This window comes from Cebus imitator, unplaced genomic scaffold, assembly GCF_001604975.1.
Source record: "Cebus imitator isolate Cc_AM_T3 unplaced genomic scaffold, Cebus_imitator-1.0 Scaffold69, whole genome shotgun sequence".
NCBI lineage: Eukaryota > Metazoa > Chordata > Mammalia > Primates > Cebidae > Cebus > Cebus imitator.
The window spans coordinates 3,533,762-3,556,060 of record NW_016107384.1 but is presented as its reverse complement, the minus strand read 5'-3'; the positions used below and the strand labels follow the sequence as shown (position 1 = coordinate 3,556,060).

General features: G+C 38.7%; 1 protein-coding gene across 5 annotated transcripts in view; it reads left to right on the top strand.

Annotated features, from left to right (window-relative positions):
• The window catches only part of SLC25A21 (solute carrier family 25 member 21), a 512,809-nt gene that overhangs the window by 465,608 nt on the left and 24,902 nt on the right, over positions 1 to 22,299 (top strand). For all 5 annotated transcript variants that reach the window (XM_017530843.2, XM_037739374.1, XM_037739376.1 and 2 more), the window contains 2 exons: positions 3,640 to 3,747; positions 17,929 to 18,093. In XM_017530843.2, the coding sequence (XP_017386332.1) occupies positions 3,640 to 3,747; positions 17,929 to 18,093 (273 nt within the window). The remainder of the gene's footprint in view (positions 1 to 3,639; positions 3,748 to 17,928; positions 18,094 to 22,299) is intronic.

Sequence of the window (22,299 nt, the reverse complement as noted above, 5' to 3'; positions counted from 1 at the left end):
TTGGCTATTTTATAGCTCCCAGTGATGAATTTATGATAATAATGATATGTCTAGAAAGGTCCCATATGAGATATGGTCAAGAATATGAAATAAAGAGCATGTTTATCAAAGACTCTTTTTAAACCAAGACATGTATATGTTTACATACATACTGCACATACCTACATATGAAAAAGTCAATACACCAAATGGGTCACTTTTCCAGCTTTTGCACCAGCTGTAGTAAATAGACTTCAGAGCCCTTGGGATAAAATCACTCTGTGGTTAGATGCAGACTGAAGGACCTTTTATAAGAATGACTGTAAACAACTCAGCTAGGGAGAATTGTGATATTACAATGACATATCTCATTTATTACACAAAATTCACTTGATGCTTTGATCATTTACCTACACCATTCCTCTCCTTCTTGCTGACTTTGCTGCTTTTCACAGAAGTTAATTGTATTGACCAAATGGCTTCTACAAACGTGTGTGCAACAGGAGCCCCCGAGAGAGGAAATGCACTGATGTCTCCCTCCAAGTCTGCAAAACAAAGCAAAACAAAATCTGCATTGGCCCACCAATTGGCAGTGTACTCCAGCCTCTAGGAAAATGCCTTCGTTTACCTAATAAAATGGACAATATTTAAGAATATGCCAAATAGACTGTCCAAGAAGAAGTATCTATTATTTTTTAAAAATCATACATGCCCCTTTTCTAGGAAAGATCCTGTTAGGAAACCTAATAGCATCACTTTTTGTTATGACAAAGCAATGTCTCATCCAACTCTTGCCTATACAAGGTGGCTGGGAGCATGGCCTCCTAGAGAGGAGCAGTTACATCATGAATCTCAAAACTAGCTAAGATTTTTTTCTTTTAATTCTTCAGCAACAAATTTGGAAACAGCTTGGCGAAAAGAGGATTAAAACTTTCCTAGTGAGAAACAATAAAATATGGTCTCTAGGGGGCCAGCTGGCTGTTCTTGTGTCAAACATTTGTACCTTGTGAGAGACTATAGGTCTTTGGACTCTTGAGAATTGAAATAGAAAAGCATTTGGTCACTGAAGCTACCATAACCAAATGCATGCAAACTGTGTACAGTTCTCTTTTCTTGAACTCATTTATTTCAGTGACTTTTTTTGATATGGCTAGACATTTAAACAGCTGTTAAATGTCCCCTCGTGCTCTCACATGAAAAGCCTAGGAGACTGGAAACCCAACAGTAAATGTAAGTTTCTGGAACAATCTACGCAACATGATCTCCTGATATCTGATCAATTCTTCTGACAAGGGACTGCTGAACACTAGTTCTGACAGCAAATGTAGCTAAGTTTTATAGAAGAGCAAAAAAGGGAATTACTTGGAAGATTGCATATAGTAAGTAATAAAAACCTGGACATCTGGATTTTAGCTTTCCCAGTCAGAATAACTTGAGACTAGTATTTTTTTTTCCACTTTTGGCTTCCAAGATGGAAGTCTGAGATAAATGAATAAAATATTTGGTAAGTTATCCTATACAAATATGTTTAAAATTGTAATGAAGGGAGATGAAAACATCATCTGTGAGTCTCTCTTTCCTAGAATCTGTATGCAATTCCATTCTTCCTTTTATTATTATTATTATTATTATTATTATTATTATTATTATTTTGAGATGGAGTCTTAATCTGTTGCCCAGGCTGGAGTGCAGTGGCGTTTTCTTGGCTCACTTCAACCTCCACCTCCCAGGTTCAAGCAATTCTCCTGCCTCAGCCTCCCTAGTGGCTGGGATTACGGGTACCCACCACCACCAAGCCCGGCTAAATTTTGTATTTTTAGTAGAAACAAGGTTTCACCATGTTGGCCAGCTGATCTTGAACCCCTGACCTCAGGTGATCCACCCACCTTGGCCTCCCAAAGTGCTGAGATTACAGGCATGAGCCACCGTGTCCGGCCATTCTTCCTTTTTCTGTGTGCAACAAGAACCATGATGTTTACATGGCACTCTATGAAATGGCTTCACACATCATTTTGAGCCCTAAAATAACTTTATGAGCAGGAAAACTAGATATCATTATCTATTTTACAGATAAGAAAACTGTGGCTCATCAGAGATTCAGCAATTTATACAACAGAGCCACAGCTAGCACCAATGGCACCTTTGTGTGAATAATAAAAGGCGCCCTTTCTCCTGACTGATGTCTCTCCAGGGCTCCTCTTAGCAAATGAGGGGCAAGCTGGATTCCAGCCTCCACACATCCTTGGTTGGGCACCTTTGCCTATGCACAAGCTACTGTGTGTTACAGCTCTAGTCACACAGCCAATGAGTGCTAGAATTGGACCTAAACCCAGACCTCCTGTGTCTGGATCCTGCCTCTCTGCTTTTCTTTCCAAGATTATACAACATTCCTTTCTCCTTCTCCTCTCTTTTAGTCTCCTATTTAGAAGAGATTAGCACCCATTAATAAGAGTTTTCTGTTATTTGCTCGTCATTGGTTTCATTCTTCTCTTGGTTGCCTAGAGTACTACCTCTGGTCCTGGAATGGGAGGTTCAGCACTAAATAATTACGTTTTTTCCAGCATCTGTTTTGAAAATTGGGGCTTTATTTCATTTTGTTTTTCTGTCTTGCATGTGCATCTTTTAATTGTTGTGTTTATTTTTGATGCAGATTTTCTAGAAAACACACAAGCATTCTACCTAGAGGAAAATTCTAGAAAAATCGTTCTTTCCTATTGCAGAAATTCTTGACAGGTAGCGAATAAGAACTTGACATACAGTCACCCTTTAATAAGTTTTCTAGATTTTATTTGAGCCCTTCAGAATAACCTAGTCATTTCGTTGTCTTTCTTTTTTTTTTTTTTTTTTTTTTTTTTTTTTTTTTTTTTTTTTTTTTTTTTTTTTTTTTTTTTTTTTTTTTTTTTTTTTTTTTTTAATTTGAGACAGGGTCTCACTCTGTCACTTAGGCTGGAGTTCAGTGGTTCCATCATAGCTCACTGCAGCCTTGAACTCTTAGGCTCAAGTGATAATCCCACCTCAGCTCCCGAGCAACTGGGACTGTGCCATTTCTGATCTAAGCTTTTAGGTTTAGAAGACTATGTCAATTACCTGTGTTTTTTTAAAATAGGGAAAAGACAAATAAAAAATAAATTATGTTTGTTAATAGTCCAGAATAGTGGCTCTAAAAACATGACCATAGAGTTAAATGTTGCCAGCTATGTTGTTACCTGAATTTAACTTTTTAGAAACATTTTATTTGTGGTTCTGCTCCTTGAATTTCTTGTATGCCCAATAAAGAAATTTAAGTACATGTTTAAAAATGAAGCTCTCCTTTTACAATTCAAATTCTCTTAATTGTTGTATTTGCAGATGTTTTAGTATCCACCTTTAAATCAGTAAAACAAACTTGCTTTTTGTTAAAGGAAAAAGTCGTTGTTGATGGGGCTTTGACATTTTATTTTGAAATTGTTAGGATGTGGTTTGTGGCTTCTGTAATGTCTTCTTCATGAATTGTCAGCATCTAATCAAGAACTAAAACTGTTTAGTAATGGTATATGGTGCATTTATGTAGGTTTCTCCATTCTCTTTATAACGTTCAGCTGCACAGTGTAATGAATAGGATGTTTAAACCTGTACACATGATAACTTGTTTTAAAGTACTGATTGATTTAATTTTTCTAGACATTCACCATTGCTGGATTGGGATCTGGACTAACAGAAGCCATCATAGTTAACCCTTTTGAGGTAGTAAAAGTTGGCTTGCAAGCAAATCGGAACACATTTGCAGAGGTAACCATTTAATGTTTTTCTATTGTTGATGGCATGTAAAAACTTTTTTTTTTAATTTTACTTTAGGTGCATACTATATCTGGCATTTCTCCCCATGTTATCCCTCCCCATCCTCCCCTCCCTCCCCACCCCCCGCTGTCTCTCCCCTACGCCCACCAACTGCCCCCAGTGTGTGATGCTCCTCTCCCTGAGTCCACGTGTTCTCGTTGTTCAACACCCACCTATACGTGAGAACATACGGTGTTTGGCTTTCTGTTCTTCTAAAACTTTTTATTTTTGAGACGGAGTTTCATACCTGTTGCCCAGACTAGAGTGCAATGGTGCCATCTCAGCTCACCACAACCTCCACCTCCCAAGTCCAGGTGATTCTCCTGCGTCAGCCTCCCGAATAGCTGGGATTACAGGCATGCACCACCACACCTGGCTAATTTTGTATTTTTAGCAGAGACAGGTTTCTCCATGGGTTGGTAAGGCTGGTCCCAAACTCCTGACCTCAGGTGATCTGACTGCCTCAGCCTCCCAAAGTGCTGGGATTACAGGTGTGAGCCACCGTGCTCAGCCATAAAAACTTATTTTTAAGTATGGATGTGAAACAATGGACCCAACTTTTATCCACTTATTAAAGCCATAGTAAATCATTGTTAAGGAAATAGGGTAAGAAAAAGTCAAATATCTCCTGCAAGTAAAGTGTTAACAAAAATGCACTGAGATCTAATGGACAAACACTTGTTTATTCATTTTTTATTTTAGAGCTCTATCGTAATCTGAAATGACTTATTTAGAAATATTTTCCCAGCTGCTGACAACACTTCTTTCACATTGCACTAGAATGGACTATAGCTAAACCACTGAGGTGATAACATTATTTTGCTTTTTAAAAAATGACCTCACTCCTTTCCCTACTACACCCACCACCTGCCCTGAAAGATTCAGATAATCTCTCAAACTTGTCTTTTGGTTAAATCCAAAGGAGCAAGTTACTAAGCCTGTTAAGACTACACCCACCACCTGCCCTGAAAGATTCCGATAATCTCTCAAACTTGTCTTTTGGTTAAATCCAAAGGAGCAAGTTACTAAGCCTGTTAAGACGTCACCACGGGGACAATGATGGGTCTTGACATTTCATCATTGGCACATGACGTCTGTGCAGACAGCATTCCTTGGTGTGTGCTGCCTTCGCTTCCTTCTAGTTACCTAATAATTCCCTTTCAACTGCCAAGGTCCAGCTGCTCTTGTTTTATTCTTTTGGGTGCCAGGCACAAAGTAGGGGGAAAACAAGGGAATTGGCATTCCAGATCCCTTCTTAGCATTTTAATTTAATTCCACAACTGGGTAGCATGTGGTAGAAATTGGTTTGGAGTATCTGCTGACCTGGACCTTTCTGTAGAAAGTTCCCCTGCCTACTGCTTAAGCAGCTGCTAATGGGTGGAGACTCCCTCACTCCCACCCCACTTCCTGCCGGCTAATGCTGCCTGAGAGCTTCCTGGCAGCTTCTCAGGCAGGGACATGGGGAAGGAAGAGGGGTCCTACTCACCTTTAGCTGCCAAGACCTGGGGGGACAGGGTTGGGCTGTTATAGCAGATGGTATCTACTCATATAAAGTCAATCCTAATTCAGGGGCAATTTTTTTTTTTTTTTTTACTTTTAAAAAGATTATCTTAAATACAATGATATATAGCACTTTATAAAAAGTTGAAAATCTCTGTATTCTAGTTTCTTTTCTCTTTATTCTTTCTGAAATAAAGGAAAAAGATTGTGAGGAATAGGGGGAGGGGAAAGGAAACATGTTTTAAATGTCTTATCAATATGGAGCATTTAAAATAGTTCCAATGGTATCTGCTTAAGGCAAACTTGGTTTGTTAGACTGGGAGAATTACCAGCTAGAAGAAAATTGCAGAGACTCCTGTCCAGTGTTCCATCTTATCGCTTGGGAAGCTTGACTTGAAGCAGCAGTGAGTAGGCAAAGGAATAAACAGGACTTCAGTTGCAGTTCTCTAACTAGGCAGCATGTAACCACAAGGACTCAAATGGGACAGAGCATCAAAAGGCACTCACAGGAATGAAAATCATGAGTTACCAGGGCACCTTGGCTCATGCTAATGTTCTTTTTCTCTCCTTTGCCTTCAAGGAGGTTCTGCACTGAGTTCAAGTAAGAGCTGCTAATGTTTTCAATCTGCTAATGACTTGCTAGAACACAACAAACACCTGTCCTGCCCAACAAAAGAATGTGCTGCATGTGTACATGCCACCAGTTCATCACTTACACAAATGCAGTCTATGTAAATCATGTATATTTAGCCATTTTTTAAAGCGGGGGCCAGGGGGTAGCAGGAGCTTGTTTGGGGTCATTTCTTTTGCATTATCACTGAACTGGACATTATCAGGTATTTACTTAGAATTAAATCTATTAGATGCATTATAAGATATTTTTAAAGTTACTTTAGTTAGAATTTAGCAAAGTAGTGATTACATAGATCACCTGCATCAGCATTTATTTACAGCAACTAGCAGAATTCAGTAGCTGAAATGAGGTGGTGTTTTGATGCGGCACTTTATGGGCAATGTTGATCAAATTGAAGCAGTAGGTGCTTTTACTCAACAGGCAGAAATATATATGTATTTCTTAAATATGTATGTATAAGTGCACTAAAAATCTGGACTCTAGAGCAGCAGTGCTGCCTAATAGAAATATGTGAGCCACATTTTTAGTAGCTACATTTAAAAAAATAAAAAGAAACAGGTGAAATTAATTTAATAATGTATTTTATTTAACCAGTATATTCATTTTTCTGAAGACTATTTTTAGAGCAATTTTAGGTACACAGCAAAATTGAGCAAAAGGTAGGGGCTTCCTATGAACCCATTCCCCTACACATGCGTACACATGTATCATCTTTCCATGATTAACATCCCCCATCAGAGCAATCCATTTGTTTCAATTGATGAACCTACATTAACATATCATTATCACCCAAGTCCATAGTTCACATTAGGGCTGTACCTTCTATGAGTTTGAACAAATGTATAATGACATATATTTCCCATTATAATATCACACAGAGTAATTTCGCTGCCCTATAAATCCTCCATGTTCTGCCTATTCATCCCTCCCCACCCAGCTTAATCCCTGGCAACCACTGATCTTTTTACTGACTCCATAATTTTTCATTTCAACATGTAATTGACATAAAAATTATATGAGATATTTGCATTCTTCTTTTACACTAAATTTTTTAATCTGGTATATATTTTATGCTAACAGCACATCTCAACTAAAACATTTTAGGTCCTCACGGCCACATGTGTAGTAACTTCTATATAGGTTAGTTCAGGTCTATAGGAATTCATACTAAAATCCACACAGCTTGAGAGGAGATTAGAATAGAGGAGGGGAAGGTGAGAGTTTAAGAGAAAGGCTTTGTGATGTTGAATGTTTTAACATGAGAATGTATTCATGTTTTGTCTGTGAACATTTACTTTCAAAAGTAATGCATGCTCATTGTAGAAAATTTAGAAAATACAGAACAGTTTAAAGAAAAGTATGTTATCCAGAGGAAATCCTTCTAATGGCTCTGCCAAGATCAAACCCTGCTTTCAGGGAAGACCTTCTCAGCTGATCAGGTGGGAATGACTTGCTGGCCTATCTTGGGGCTCAACCTTGCATAATTCAGGTGCCGTGATTTCATTTATAAGAACAGAACCCCGATTTTTTCCTACTCTGTAATTTCTAACAGAGCTTGAACTTTGTTTGCCAATTACTGAAGAGCATATACAATCAGAGCCATGTAGAAAGGAAGAACAATCTTGTGGGCAGAGACACCGAAGTTCTCATTACACTTTTTACCATTGTCCAGCAGTGTGGTTTTGAACAGCATACCTGCAGTTCCCTCACTGGTGAAATGATAGTGATCAGTTCATCTCCTTACAGCAAGGCACCTGTGTAGTGGTTGGAAGCACAAGCCCTGGAGGGAGATCTCAGTTGTTGACTATGTGACAACCTCACATTTCCTACCCTGACCCTAGCCCAGTTTCCCTGTTTGTGAGGAAAAAATAATAGTAAGAGCCATGTCAAACAGTCAAATGAGGGTTAAATGAGGCTATATAAAGCTGAGCTGTCAATATGATCTAGCATGCAGTGATGGTTTAGGAAACGTTAGTCATTATTATTACAACATGCTTTTTATGAGAATTTAAATGTGTTAATATATGCAAAGGTCTTAACACAGAGCCTGGCAAATGGTAGGCATTCAACCAATGATAAATATTTCTAGGTGCAAGTTGACCTTACAAATCCGTAAGTTTAAATAGAGACAGATTTATTTCGAGATAATGCCCCAATTAATATTCAGCAGTCACAGCTGACTCCAGTTGTGGGGACTAACACAGCTCACTGAGCAATGGTCTTCTCCCGAAGTGTGCCTTAGGTCATTCTCAGATGCCAGTGCCATCCATTCAGCCTGAATTCCTTATCAAGGCTTATGGACTGGCAGCTTGCTTGCAGTGCCTGTTGATGAGGTCTTTAAACTGAGATAAGGGTCCATTATCATATAGCAGTAGCGGGATATCCATTTACTGTAAATAACTAGCACTTAGCAGCAGAAGTTAGAAATGAAACTAAAAACATTTGAGGCCACTTTGGGAAGAATTCTACCACAATCAAGAGAGTCTTCCCCTGGAACAGCTGTATAAAGTTAACATGAATTGTTGGTTAAGCCTTCTTAATCACTTCACATGGAAGGTTATGAACTAAGCTCATTTTCAGCCTTTTCAGTCAGCTCCTAATTGTGGTGGAATACCAAATGGATGAGCTACATGCAGAACAGCCAACTGACTTGACCACACCTTTAAGAAAAACAGAGCATGTACCCCATAGATTCTTATTTTTGTAGATATGTAGCTCTTGTCCTGCCAATTGGGAGAATTTCTCAGGCAGCATGTCTGCTGTTCAACCTGTCTACTCTCATCTTTTGGACATAAGCCACCATGGAGTCCTACACAGTGTATTTTGGATTTTCCTATCTCTTGAGCCTGAGGTGGTTAGTCAGTGGGGTCTTTTAAACATGTAATTCCCAAGCAACTTCCAGCAAGAAGTTGCTGCAGCTGAGAGGGACTCTGCAGTGGAGGATAGCCAAGGACCACAGTAGCCAATATGATACTTAATATAATCCAAAAGTCTTCTGGGCAATGGGGGAGAGATAAGAGATGGAACAAAGGAACTGCTACAGTTCCAGGTGCAGAGAGCATGGTCTAGAAGAAGGTGTAGGCTGTTCCTTTGGCCATGTGGGGTAGGCCTGGCTGGCAGAGGGCCAGAATGGTGCCCTCTGAAGCACAGGGTCCAGGGCAAGGGCCTCCCTAGCCAGGATCCAAGTAAAACACTGGCATAGAGCAGAAGTTCCTGTTACATTCTTGGCAGCTGAATGATAGGAACTGGAGTCCTGGAGCTGCAAGTGCAGTTTCCATCAGGACTTCCGAAGAACAACAGGTACTGTGCATGCTCCAGCTACTCCAGGGTCTCCCCTCTGATCCTCTAACCAGTCAGATGTATGTTACCCACAAAATATGCCTCCCACCCAGTTTAGCCATAAACTGTTTTTAAAAATTGCGGTGAATTTAGTTCTTGATACTGCCCTCATATGCTTCCAACTTGTGTATAAAATATTTTAATAGGTGTGCTTGTCTCACCTCCACTTCTTAAATTTCCACCATATCAGTCAAAGACTATAATCCCTGCCACACTTCCTCCAATTCCAATACCAGAGTCTTGGCCAGTATCTTAAACTTCACAGTGAATAAAGAAAACCGGTCTCTAATTTAAATATGCTTGACCTTCTGTGGGGAGCAAAGTAATCACAGCTTTGTCATGCTCTGGTTTGGTTCACTGGGTGTAAAAACATGTGTGGATAAAATCAGGATAGACCCAAATTTCCCCTAATCCTTCAAACTAAACCCAGGCAAATTGTTGTCCTGATCTCTTGTCTCTTTGGCTTGGAACTAAGCTTGCCCAATGATTTTTCTATTGGAGATGGTTTCACATCCCGTCTTTCCAATGTGACTTTGTAGCTTGCTGTCCTTGTAGAACCTCCCCAAACTGGGTGCATTGATTTTTATCTGTATATTTATAAGAACTAGAAGTCCCCTATCAGTTGTGCTAAGCCAAGTGGTGTATCGCTGGCATGCTCTCTGCTAATCTGGAAAATGTGAATTTCTCCCCAGGAGCAAAATCTGTGTGAATTGTTTCCCAATTTTTCTCTCCACTTTGAAATCTACTTCAAAGTTATTATTTGGCTAAAGGGTTATGTTTTTCTTCCTTTGAGGTCTATAGGATTTGCCTCTAATGTGTGGCCGGGGCACAGGTTTTTCTTCTACTCTTGTCATTTTTTATCTACGTTACAGATGAACATAATCATTCTCACCCCAAATATGAAACTAAACCTATAGGAAATTGCAAAAGCCTATTTTACCTCTATTTAGTCTTTAAAGATGTTCAGCCCAAGGAAGAAATAATTAGTGTTCTACCTTGCTCTGATTATCATTTTAAGGACCAATGAACAGATAGCAAATGTGTAATTGATGGTAAAATCTTTAAAGACAGGGATTTTTTTTTAATTAGCTCAGGGGTCTTTTTTTAGTTAGCTCAGGTAGATATAATTCTACACACTTTATCCTGGGAACTTAATAATCTAATAGAGACCAACTAATAGATATCACAAAGATAGACCAATCTAATAGATATCACAAAGCTTAGTGAGTATGTTCTCCATAGAAAATCAACAAATGTTTAAACTTATTATATAACATAGGGTCAACTTTATATTGATAAAGTAAATTGAAGGGCTGTATTTTGTTATCATCTCTTTCAAGAGAGACAGGAGTTGAGTTATACAGAGAGTAAATGTGAGGCTCTGTTTACAGATAGTGTGAGAAGCCAGCTTCAAGGACATGTCAACATTTATGATGATGTATTGGGTCAAGTTCAAATTTTTCCTGCATTACTGAGTGAAACACTACCTGGCAACAATTCAGTACAGAAATTATTTCTTTCCAGTTTATGATTGCTGTGGGCAGAAGAGAAAATTATGCATATGAATCCATTCCTATAGTTATCTTTCAATAATATCTAAGGCAGCAGCCAAGTTGTCTCTCTATTATCATTTACAGAAAATAGACTTGTCTTTCATTCAACTGTGCCAAGAACCCTAGATTTTTGCTTTCAGAATCAAGACTTTGAAGTAATTATAATAGCTACCATTTACAGAGTATCTACTGTATACCAGACACTCTGCAAGTTGCCTTATGTGAGTTTTTCCCTTTATTTGATTTTTAAAAAATATTTATATAATTTTGTAAATCATTAACATAATACTTTTTTAATAAGTCAAGTAAGACAGAGCTATTTGAAGAAAAATTAGTTGATTTTCGCCAACATCTCCCTCTAACCCTATCCCACTGGTTACCACTGGTCACCCTTCCACTTTTCCTGATGTTCACACCCAGTTGATAATTTCAAATCATCTCTTTAACTCTCTAAGGTTGGTGGCTTTATCCACATTTTATAAGGTAGAGAAAATAAAGCCCAAAAATGTTAGCTCTAAAAAAACTGAACATTAACATAGATGTCTCCTTCTAGTCAACCATACTATTTTCGTTGGAATAAAGTAAACTGGATAATTAAGAAGCTCAAGGGGAAAGCAAAAAAGTGTTTCTGGGACCATGAAGAAGCAAAGCCTCCTTTTTTGTTGCCAGCCTTCCCTGAGTTGTAACCCATGTGGCCACAGCACTGTCACCTTCCTTCCTCCCAGCTCTGCTGTTGGTGGAGGGGCAAGGCACAGGTATCAGTGTCTCATCACCTGCAGGGCACTGTGCTCCTCCAGGGCTGGTTATTGAATAGCAGTTTGATATTCACATAGCTTTGTGGCTCAGTATCTGGGAGGGGTTTTCGACAGCAAATTCTTCTCCACTCACTGGTTGTTTGCAAATAGACCTGTTCATCCAACATACACTCTGGATAGACTCTAATTATACCTGGATATCTTTTTTGTTCAAAATCCTGCTCTATGAAAACAAACTGTAATGAGGAATTCATGAAATCTCTAAGCTAAAAGAACTATAAATGTGGACTTTTAAAGCCTGATTCTTCTCCTTTCACTTACGTTTTGTTCTCAAATAAAAGGAAGGTTTTTCTTAGATTTTTAAATTTTTCAAATGTATGAAAATGCTTCAAGACCTCATTTGAGTAATGAAAAGTATGGATGATCTTCATTTCCTGAAGAGCAAGCGTATTTTCCTATCTTCGTGGAGCAACTGGGTCCCCCCCTTTTCAAACAAAGCAGTATTTCTCTGAAGGCCCAGATATGGACACTCACTCCATTGTGTAGTCTCATCCGGTTTGCTTTCCAGCCATGTGATGAAATCCGGTGCAACACCCGTATTCCATTGGCTTTCAAATGCAACCCATCCACCTTTCCATAGGAACGTATGTGGAGCGTGCTTTCTTTTGACATACTGTGCCTAGAACTCTTCTTTGGCCTTAGAGATGGAGGAAATCCACTGACACACCCAAGCCCGTAACCACTGGCCATACTCTGACTGGTATTTACCCAGGGAACAATGCCTGCTGCCTAAAATCCTGTCTGTGATCTCATGAGCTAATCAGAGCCAGGTATGGTCAGCATTCAGATGGAAGAACTCCAGAAAAAATAGCTAAGGCTGCCACAGGTCATCTCAGTGATTTGTTGGTAGTACTGGGCTCTCAGAAAGTAAGGATCCAGTGCCCCAGAGTGGTGCCTGGGAGCTTCATTTACACCAAGGATCTTTCTCTCTCTCTCTCTCTCTCTCTCTCTCTCTTTCTCTCCAATTTTTTCTTCTGTATTTTAAAATATATTTTATTGTATATATTTGAGGTTTACAACATGATGTTATGAGATACAGACAGTAAAATGGTTACTATAGAGAAGCAGATTAACATATCTATCATCTCACATAGTGACTTTTTTGTGTGTATTGCAAGAGCAGCTAAAATTTACTTATTTAACAAAAATCCCTAAAACAGTACAATACAATTTTTTTTTTTTGAGATAGAGTTTCCCTCTTGTTGCCCAGGCCAGAGCGCAATGGCGCAGTCTCAGCTCACCACAACCTCCACCTCCCAGGTTCAAGCGATTCTTGTGCCTCAGCCTCCTAAGTAGATGGGATTACAGGCATGTGCCACCATACACAGCTAATTTTGTATTTTTAGTAGAGTTGGGGTTTCTCCATGTTGATCAGGCTGGTCTCCAACTCCTGACCTCAGCTGATCCACCCAATTTGGCCTCCCAAAGTGCTGGGATTACAGGCATGAGCCACTACGCCTGGCCAGTACAATACAATTTTAACTGCAGTCCTCATATGGGACATTAGATCTCTAGAGCTGTTCATCCTGCTAATGCTTTGCACCCTTCCACCTGGATCTTCCCACATCCCCCTACTCTTCACATCACTCCTAGTAACCACTGCTTTATTCTATGTGTATATTTGAATTTTTTGTTTTGAATTCCACATATAAGTGATCATGTGATATTTTTCTTTCTTTCTTTGGCTTATTTCACCTAGGATCTGCTTTTTTATTTTTATTTATTTATTTATTTATTTATTTATTTATTTATTTTGAAACAGAGTCTCGCTCTGTCTCCCAGGCTAGAGTGCAGTGGCAAGATCTCACCTCACTGCATCCTCCACCTCCCTGGTTCAAGCAATTCTTCTGCCTCAGCCTCAAGAGTAGCTGGGACCACAGGCGTGAGCCACCACACCCAGCTAATTTTTGTATTACTAGTAGAGACAGGGTTTCACCATGTTGACCAGGCTAGTCTCAAACTCCTGACCTCGTGATCGGCTAGTCTCAGCCTCCCAAAGTGCTGGGATTATAGGTGTGAGCCACAGTGCCCAGCCAAGGTTCTGCTTCTAAATTAAACTTCTTAATACGTTTTTAAACAGAAATTTGATTGCATATCCCATAACCATTATAGAATACTTTCATAGGTAAATATAAAAATTATCAATATAACTGTTCATGTAAAAATCAAAGCAAAACATATTTGTTAAGTGTCATCCTGATCCACGTATTCTTCCATGTTTTTCAGTTTGAGTGCAGTCAATGAAGGTATAACCCGGAAAGTTAGAGTGCAATGTGGCCCACAATTGGTAACTAAATATGAAAATTGGAGTGAATCTAAATATTAGAAAGCAACTGAGCTAGGTTGGATAGTATTGGAATCATTTGGCTGATGATCTGCTGGGTTGGATATTATTGGAATCATTTGGCTGATGATGCTAATCAGTTACCATTTTGTTTTTAAGTGGAAGCCGCATAATCAAATAAGTTTAGTAAAATTCCTTGTGTTTACAGAGATCTAGTCAAAATGATTCTATATTTTCCTATTTAAGCATCCTAGTGGAAGTCATGTTTTGCCTTTCTAATTAAATATTTGCTTACATGTGTGTAATACAGTGTCCCTGAATGAAGAAGAAAACACACTATCATACTTTTACTTCTAATTTTTATAGGCATTTGAGTTCCTGTTTTCTTTATTCCAAAGTCTCCATTTGCTAGGAAAAAAAAAGATGTATTTGTACTATTATGCATCTGTTACTTATATGGTTGGATTATCAAACTCTAAAACTCTTACTACGAATGTGGAAAGAACAACATTGGATTAGATGCAGAATTCTGCTTAAGCCATTTATTAGCAGCATTTTATCTTAGGCATGTTGCTTAACAATCCTTGGTTTCCTCACCTCAAAAATGAGATACGCCAACTGTCTACCTTACAAGGTTGCTGAGAGAAGCAATCAGATATGTTAGGATGGCAGAACCACCAAAGAGTGTCAAAGTTCAGATTTGAGATCCAAAGAACCTCAGTTGGAGCTCTGTTGTTACCACTAACTCTGTAATCTTGGGCAAGTAACTTCTAAGCCTTAGTTTCCTTATCTGCCAAATAGGGGTCATGATAAGACCTATCTCACACATTACTGAGAGGATTAAATGACACTATAAAGTGCTGAGTATGTATGATAATGGCTAAAGGTGATGAGCACTTCCTGTGTTCCAACTACCTGATCACATATATTGAATGTGTTCTCTAGGCTGGAAAGCCATGTAGAGGGAGAAGCTCAATTCATGTGCTTCTCCATTGCCAGCCTTTGCTCCCATATGGCCTTATTTCCAGAGCCCACAGACTTGCCATATGGAGAGATCTTAGCCAGGATACTCACTTTGAGAGACAAGGAAGAGGCCCATTTATAGCATCTACTGCTCCAGAGAGGAAGGCTCCTAGGTGAGGCATTATGCCTGGAACAGGATCTCTAGTCCAAGCATTGGATTTGGTTGGGTCTCAGAGGAAGCAGACCTGTTATCTTGCATTCTTGATGCATTCCTGGTGGACTTTATCACAAGGGTCTGGGACTCTGGGAAAAGGAAAGGACAGCCAGAAGGAACGAGCTTTCTCTCCCTCAAATCAAACTCCACCTTTTGATTGCCACTGCCTTCAACTAACAACGAAATTACCTTTTTTTGTTGTTGTCGTAACTATTTTTATGATTGTCAGTATAACTGCCATTATTGTTAATACCTAAATGTACAGTGAATGACTAAGTTCATTGACTTGTCTCAATAGTCTCAACAATCATGTGAGGAAGATTCTTTATTTATTTATTTATTTTGTGAGATAGGGTCTTGCTCTCGCTCTGTCATCCAAGCTGGAGTGCAGTGACAAGATAAGTTCACTGCAGTCTCACCTTCTAGGACTCAAGTGACCCTCCTACTTCAGCCTCCTGAGTAGCTGGGATCACAGACTTGCCACAGTGCCTGGCTAATTTTTAATTTTTTGTGGAGACTGGGGTCTTACTATGTTGCTCAGGCTGGTTTTGAACTCCTGAGCTCAAGCACTCCTCATGCCTCAGCCTCCCAAAGTGCTGTGATTACAGGTGTGAGCCACTGCAGAAGCCACCAGCCTCAGGATGATTATATTATTATCCTTTTTTACAAATTAATAAAGTGAGGATTAATTGGAGAGGATAAAATACTTGCTAAAGTTAGCAAGTGGTATTGCTGAGACTCAAACTTGGAACTGTCTAGCTCTGAGCTCCTATTTCCAATTACTATGCTACTCTCCAATTAATTACTGACAACTAGAGTTCAAACTCAACAAGGCGCTTGAATTTAAAATCCATGCATTACTTTTGCTTATACACACACAGCACCCAAGCCAGTGAAAATCAGGAAACAGACAATTAGCAAATGCCGTTTGGGTATTTGTCAACTCTCACCAAGATCTAGGAGAAGTCGTCTCTTTTAAAGATGATGAGAAAGATGCTAATCAAATTAATACTTAGTTTAGTCATCCTGATTCTAATGACTTGGCAAACTAAGATTTCTAAACAATAGAAACATCTTACACCCTTTTTTTTTTTTCTAAGGGAAAGCCGTTGTTATTTGCACTTTATTTTAGAGCCATTGGTTTCTCTGTGGCTCTAGAACTTAGATGGCCTCAGGACCTCAGAGGATTGAGGATAGAGAAAAGGTTTAGGTTGGGTGAAGGGAGAACCTGTATTGGTCAGGCAGCCTCATCTCTGTTCTGTTCCTCCCATTCCCAGGAAAGCTGCCCTCTCCTTCCCTCACCCCTCGACTGCCTTCCTTGAAGCAAGACAGCAGCAGTACATGGGCAGTTTACGCAGCACTTCCAGGGTCTTTCCAATAAAAATGAGTTTCTGCTCAACTTATCCTATCTCTTTTGAAAACTGAAAAAATAATAATGATTTGGGGCGAAAGTCAATGTGCTAAAACACCAATAAAAAAATCTCATGTTGTTGAACAGAAAGTAAACTTTAACCTTCAGAAAATTTTTGGTTTTCCTGTATGATATGTCTTATTGTTTTAAGACACATTCTCACATGGTTTTTCCATATTACAGAGAAGGGTTTTCTTAAGCTTATTGTAGTTTATTATAATTAGTTCCTTAAATTAATAGATGAAGTTGAGTATAGAATTTTAGCTAGAGTCTTTAAAATATTTATCAGCAAAAACTATAGGATTATAAAAGAGCTCATTTAAATGTTTCATGTTAATTACATAGCAATTATAAATGCAGATTGCAAGAAACGCCTTGATTGGATTTGTTCTATTTTATTCTGTTGATGTAGCCTTAATTGCACATGATAAGAAAATACTTTTAGTCTGAAAGCGTGCCAGACTGCCATGACCACTCTAACAACCTGCTTCAGTGAATTATCAAACAAATGTCATGTCAGTGTGTGCCTCATGAGTGGGGAAAAAAAACACTGAACAGTTTCTCCTATTAACTATTCAGTGAAAATGTGAGAAAGATATCTTTTGTACAGTATCTTCAAAAAGGAAACAATCACTCATACATGTTTTAAAAGCCCCTTGTGAATTGTAATTGTATTATAATGAATTGTAAATCTCAGGGTAAACTGCAGTGAGCTCTTCAGCAAGACTGGATTCTAGCAGTCAGGACGTTTCAGCCTTGGGTAATCAATCAAGGAACTGGAAAGAAGTAATTTCAAGGTGGTAACCCAGTACTCCCAACACCATTTATGTATAATTTATCAGAGCAGAGATACACACTCTGATTGCATATCTGCTTGAGGATGTGTACAATCAACAGCTATTTATCTATTGCCGATTTCTAACATAGTACATAGCTTAAACCACTGAGGCAATGGAATCAAAACTATTTGTAACATTAGCTTTAGAAAACCATAATTAGAAAGGTAAATACACTGAATTCAGGAGCCAAATATAAATTCCTTTTGGATAATGTGTGGTTATGGATTACCAAATTATCTATATGGTTAATCTCCTTCATTAGTGTGGGATAATCCAGAACTGGATGTAATTACTTACATGTTGAAAGTGATGATAGTTATTATATAACATCAGTTTCACTAATCCTACCAATATTGTTTGTTCTTTGCCAACAATCTTTTCTATAAAGCCTGTTTTTATGCATGCAATTTTGTTTGCTTCTTGAGTTTGCTGATTTTAAAAAGCACAGATCTAAGCATGGTTATTCATATCTGGGGGGAAAGTCCCTAATAATTCTGACTTGAGGGGAAGTTAATATGGTAATTTACTGTGTTCCAGAGTGCCAAAGATGATCATTCTGGCTTTGCTTCTCTCTTCTGCAGCAACCATCTACTATGGGTTATGCAAGACAAATCATTAAGAAGGAAGGCTGGGGACTCCAGGGCCTCAACAAAGGATTAACTGCAACTTTGGGACGACATGGAGTTTTCAACATGGTCTATTTTGGCTTCTACTACAATGTCAAAAACATGATTCCTGTCAATAAGGTAACTATTTAATAACTTAAAATCCTGAATGAAAAATCCTATCAGTGATGATAGCTCCATTTGTAGAATGTTTATCCTGTCATGCTCTCTGTGCTAGACACCTACATCCATTATCTAATTTGATCCTCATATCTGCATTGAGTGCTGTTATCCCTGTTTCAAATCCAGAAAGGGACGCTTAGAAAAATCAAGGAAATTGCCCAGGATCACATAGTAAATAGTAAAGCCAAGGACTGAACCAGTGTCTCACACCAAAATTGCCCTTCTTGAAGAAGCTATTATCACACCCGAGGGCTTTCCCTTTATTACTAATAAAAATTTCTAGAAACTATATGATTAATTTATTTTGAATGTGAATATCTTTAGGATACTCTAGTGTAACTAAGATTTTTTTCTTTTATTATTATTATATTTTAAGTTCTGAGGTACATGTGCAGATTGTGCAGGATTGTTATATAGGTACACACATACCATGGTGGTTTGCTGCATCCTTCCCCCCGTCATCGACATTAGCTATTTCCCCTGATGTTTTCCCTTCCCAATCCCTCCACCCCCAATATCCTTCCCGTAGCTCCCTCACCCCAAACAGGCCCCGGTGTGTGATGTTCCCTTCCCTGTGTCCATGTGTTCTCATTGTTCGATACCCACTCATGATTGAGAACAAGCGGTGTTTGGTTTTCTGTGCTTGTGTCAGTTTGCTGAGAATGATGGTTTCCAGATTCATCCATGTCCCTGCAAAGAAGATGAACTCATCCTTTTTTGTGACTGAATAGTATTCCATGGTACATATGTGCCACATTTTCTTTAACCAGTCTATCACTGATGGGCATTTGGGTTGGTTCCAAGTCTTTGCGATTGTGAATAGTGCTGCAATAAATATACTTGTGCATGTGTCTTTATGGTAGAATGATTTATAATCCTTTGGGTATATACCCAGTAATGGGATTGCTGGGTCAAATGGTATTTCTATTTCTAGATCCTTAAGGAATTGCCACACTGTCTTCCACAATGGTCAAACTTATTTACACCCCCACCAATGTGTAAAAGCATTCCTATTTCTCCACATCTCCAGCATCTGCTGTCTACAGATTTTTAAATGATTGCCATTGTAACTGGCATGAGATAGTATCTCAATGTGGTTTTGATTTGCATTTCTCTAATGACCAGTGATGGTGAGCTTTTTTTCATATGTTTGTTGGCTGCATAAATGTCTTCTTTTGAAAAGTGTCTGTTCATATGCTTCGCCCACTTTTTGATGGGGTTGTTTATGTTTTTCTTGTAAATTTATTTCAGTTCTTTGTAGATGCTGGATATTAGCCCTTTGTCTGATGAGCAGATTGCAAAGAATTTTTTCCATTCTGTTGGTTGTCAGTTCACTCTAATGATAGTTTCTTTTGCTATGCAGAAGCTCTTAAGTTTAATTAGATCCCATTATTACTTAATTTTTATTTCAGAAGCATGACTTCCTCAAGAAAGTTGAAAGTTTTATATTTTAAATAAGTTTTGAACTCACAAGGAAAAATTGTCAGCCTAAAATTTAAATTTCACCTGGATATTAATTTTTAATCTAGGTTAATTAGGGTAGGTAGTCAAACAATTCTTCTAAGATTATTTGCTTTTGATGCAAAATAATAATGATGATAATTATTGTCATCTTCAATACTATTATTTTGAAATGATAGTGTATAGGCTGGGTGGGCTGGCTTATGCCTGTTATCCCAGCACTTTGAAAGGCAAAGCCAACCAGGGCAACACAATGGGACCTCTCTCTGCAAAAAATTAAAAAATTAACCAGGAGTGGTGTTGTGCACTTACAGTCAAGCTACTCAGGAGGCTGAGGTAGGAGGAACACTTGAGCCCAGGAGTTTGAGGCTACAATGAGCTGTGATTGCATCACTGCACTCCAGCTTGGTGACAGAGTGAGACCCTATTTCTTTCTTCTTTTTTCTCTTTCTTCTTTTTCTTTTTTTTATTGGAAATGGAGTTTCACTCTTGTTGCCCAGGCTGTAGTGCAATGGTACGATCTCCGTTCTCTGCAACCTCCACCTCTTGGGTTCAAGCAATTCTCCTACCTCAGCCTCCTGAGTAGCTGGGATTACAGGCGCATGCCACCATGCCTGGCTACTTTTTGTATTTTTAGTAGAGACGGGGTTTCACCATGTTAGCCAGGCTGGTCTCAAACTCCTGCCTGACCTCAGGCAACCAGCCTGCCTTGGCCTTCCAAAGTGCTGGAATTACAGGTGTGAACCTCTGTACCCGGTTCGCAAGTAAGATCCTATTTCTAAATAATAATCATAATAACTTGTTAATGGTAATTTACAGATGCCAACAGCCTTTTTCAACTTCTTCAATATGAAAGTAACACAGGATGTGCTTTTAAGACATAGTATCACAGAATTTTTCCCTATATCAAATTGGTTGCTTGCAATTAATATTGCAATCCTGGATGTACCAGTTGGGGTAACATTTTTCACGAGCAGGTATTTTCCCTTAGGGGTCCAGTTCTTCGTTTTTCTTAGTAGAAAAGTATCGAAGGACTTTTTTTAAAATCATAAAACTATTTCTAGTATGGCTAACCAGACTTTTCAGCAAAGTTGGTTGTACCTGTCTTTGCCCAGCTATCCGACATATTCTAGGTAAGGCCAGGACTTTTCTCAAATAACAGCTGAATCCACACCATGTGTTCCACATTAACCATCTGTTGGCATTGCTTCACTTCACTAACCAAAGTTGTTAACCAAGTTTCACTGTATTTGGAAATCTCATTTATTGAGTAGAAGCTTATGTTTTTTGGTCTGAAATCTCTGATTGGCCACAGTGTATATAAATCCCTGTAGTGACTGACTCCAGGGACCCTCAGAGCTCTTCTCTTGTCAAATATAGAAATTGAGTGCAATAAACACTTTGATCCTGGGTGACGTGAAGGAGCTCTCAATACATTGAGGTCTTTTTTTTAGCAGGAACCCACTAAATAATTTGTAAGGCCCGGAGCAGAATGAAAATGCAGAGCCCTTTGTTCAAAAATTATTAAGAATTTCAAGACAGCGACAGTACAGCATTAAATCAAGTGTGGGGCTCATCTCTTCTAAATTCAGGCCCCATGCAACAGCACTAGTCACACACCCAGGAAACCAACTCTGTGTTTCAGACCGTAAGACAACTACTCTACTAAAAATACAAAAATTAGCTGGTGTCGTGTCCCATACCTGTGATCTCAGCTACTCAGGAGGCTGAGGCAAGAGAACTGCATGAACTTGGGAGGCAGAGGTTGCAGTGAGCTGACATTGCACCATTACACTCCAGCCTGGGCAACAGAGCAAGACTCCATCTCAAAAAAAAAAGAAAGAAAGAAAGAAAGAAAGAAAGAAAGAAAGAAAGAAAGAAAGAAAGAAAGAAAGAAAGAAAGGGAAAGAAAGAAAAGAAAGAAAGAAAAAGAAAGAAAGAAAGAAAAGGAAAGATAGATTAATCAGATGTCTATATGATCATATGTTACCGAATGCTAAAAAAAAAAATCCACAAGTACAAATTTTATTCTACAATTAATATACTTAAGTTATTAAATGTTCTGAATGGTTTAAACAAAAACAAACAAACAAACAAACAAAAACCTAAGCTGGGACAGTGGCTCAAGCCTGTAATCCCAGCACTTTGGGAGGCTGAGGCAGGAGGACTGCTTGAAGCCAAGAGTTTGAGACATGCCTGGGGAACATAGTGAGACCCTATATCTACCAAAAAAAAAAAAATTAACGTTAGCCAGGATATGATTGTGCACACCTGTAGTCCCAACTACTCTGCAGGGTAAGGCAAGAGGATTGCTTGAAATTAAGAGTTCAAGACCAGCCTGGGCAACATAGTGACTGACCCTGTCTCTGCAAAATTTTAAAAATTAGCCAGACACTGTGGCAAATCCCCATGGTCCCAGCTGCTTGCAAGGCGGAGGTGGAAAGATTGCTTGAGCCTGGAGGGGCAAGATTGCAGTGAACCATTCCCATGGTACTACACTCCAGCCTAGATGACAGGGCAAGATCTTGTTTCAAAAAAAAAAAAAAAATTGGCATGTGTCTGTCTAATTTTTTCTAATGATATTCAGTAAAATGTCAACCAGCATTTTGCCAAATGAATTATCTATTAGATAGCACTTCCCACATCTAGATTATAACTAGCAAATAAGCGATTCATTTATTAATCAGGACCCTGAAAACTATC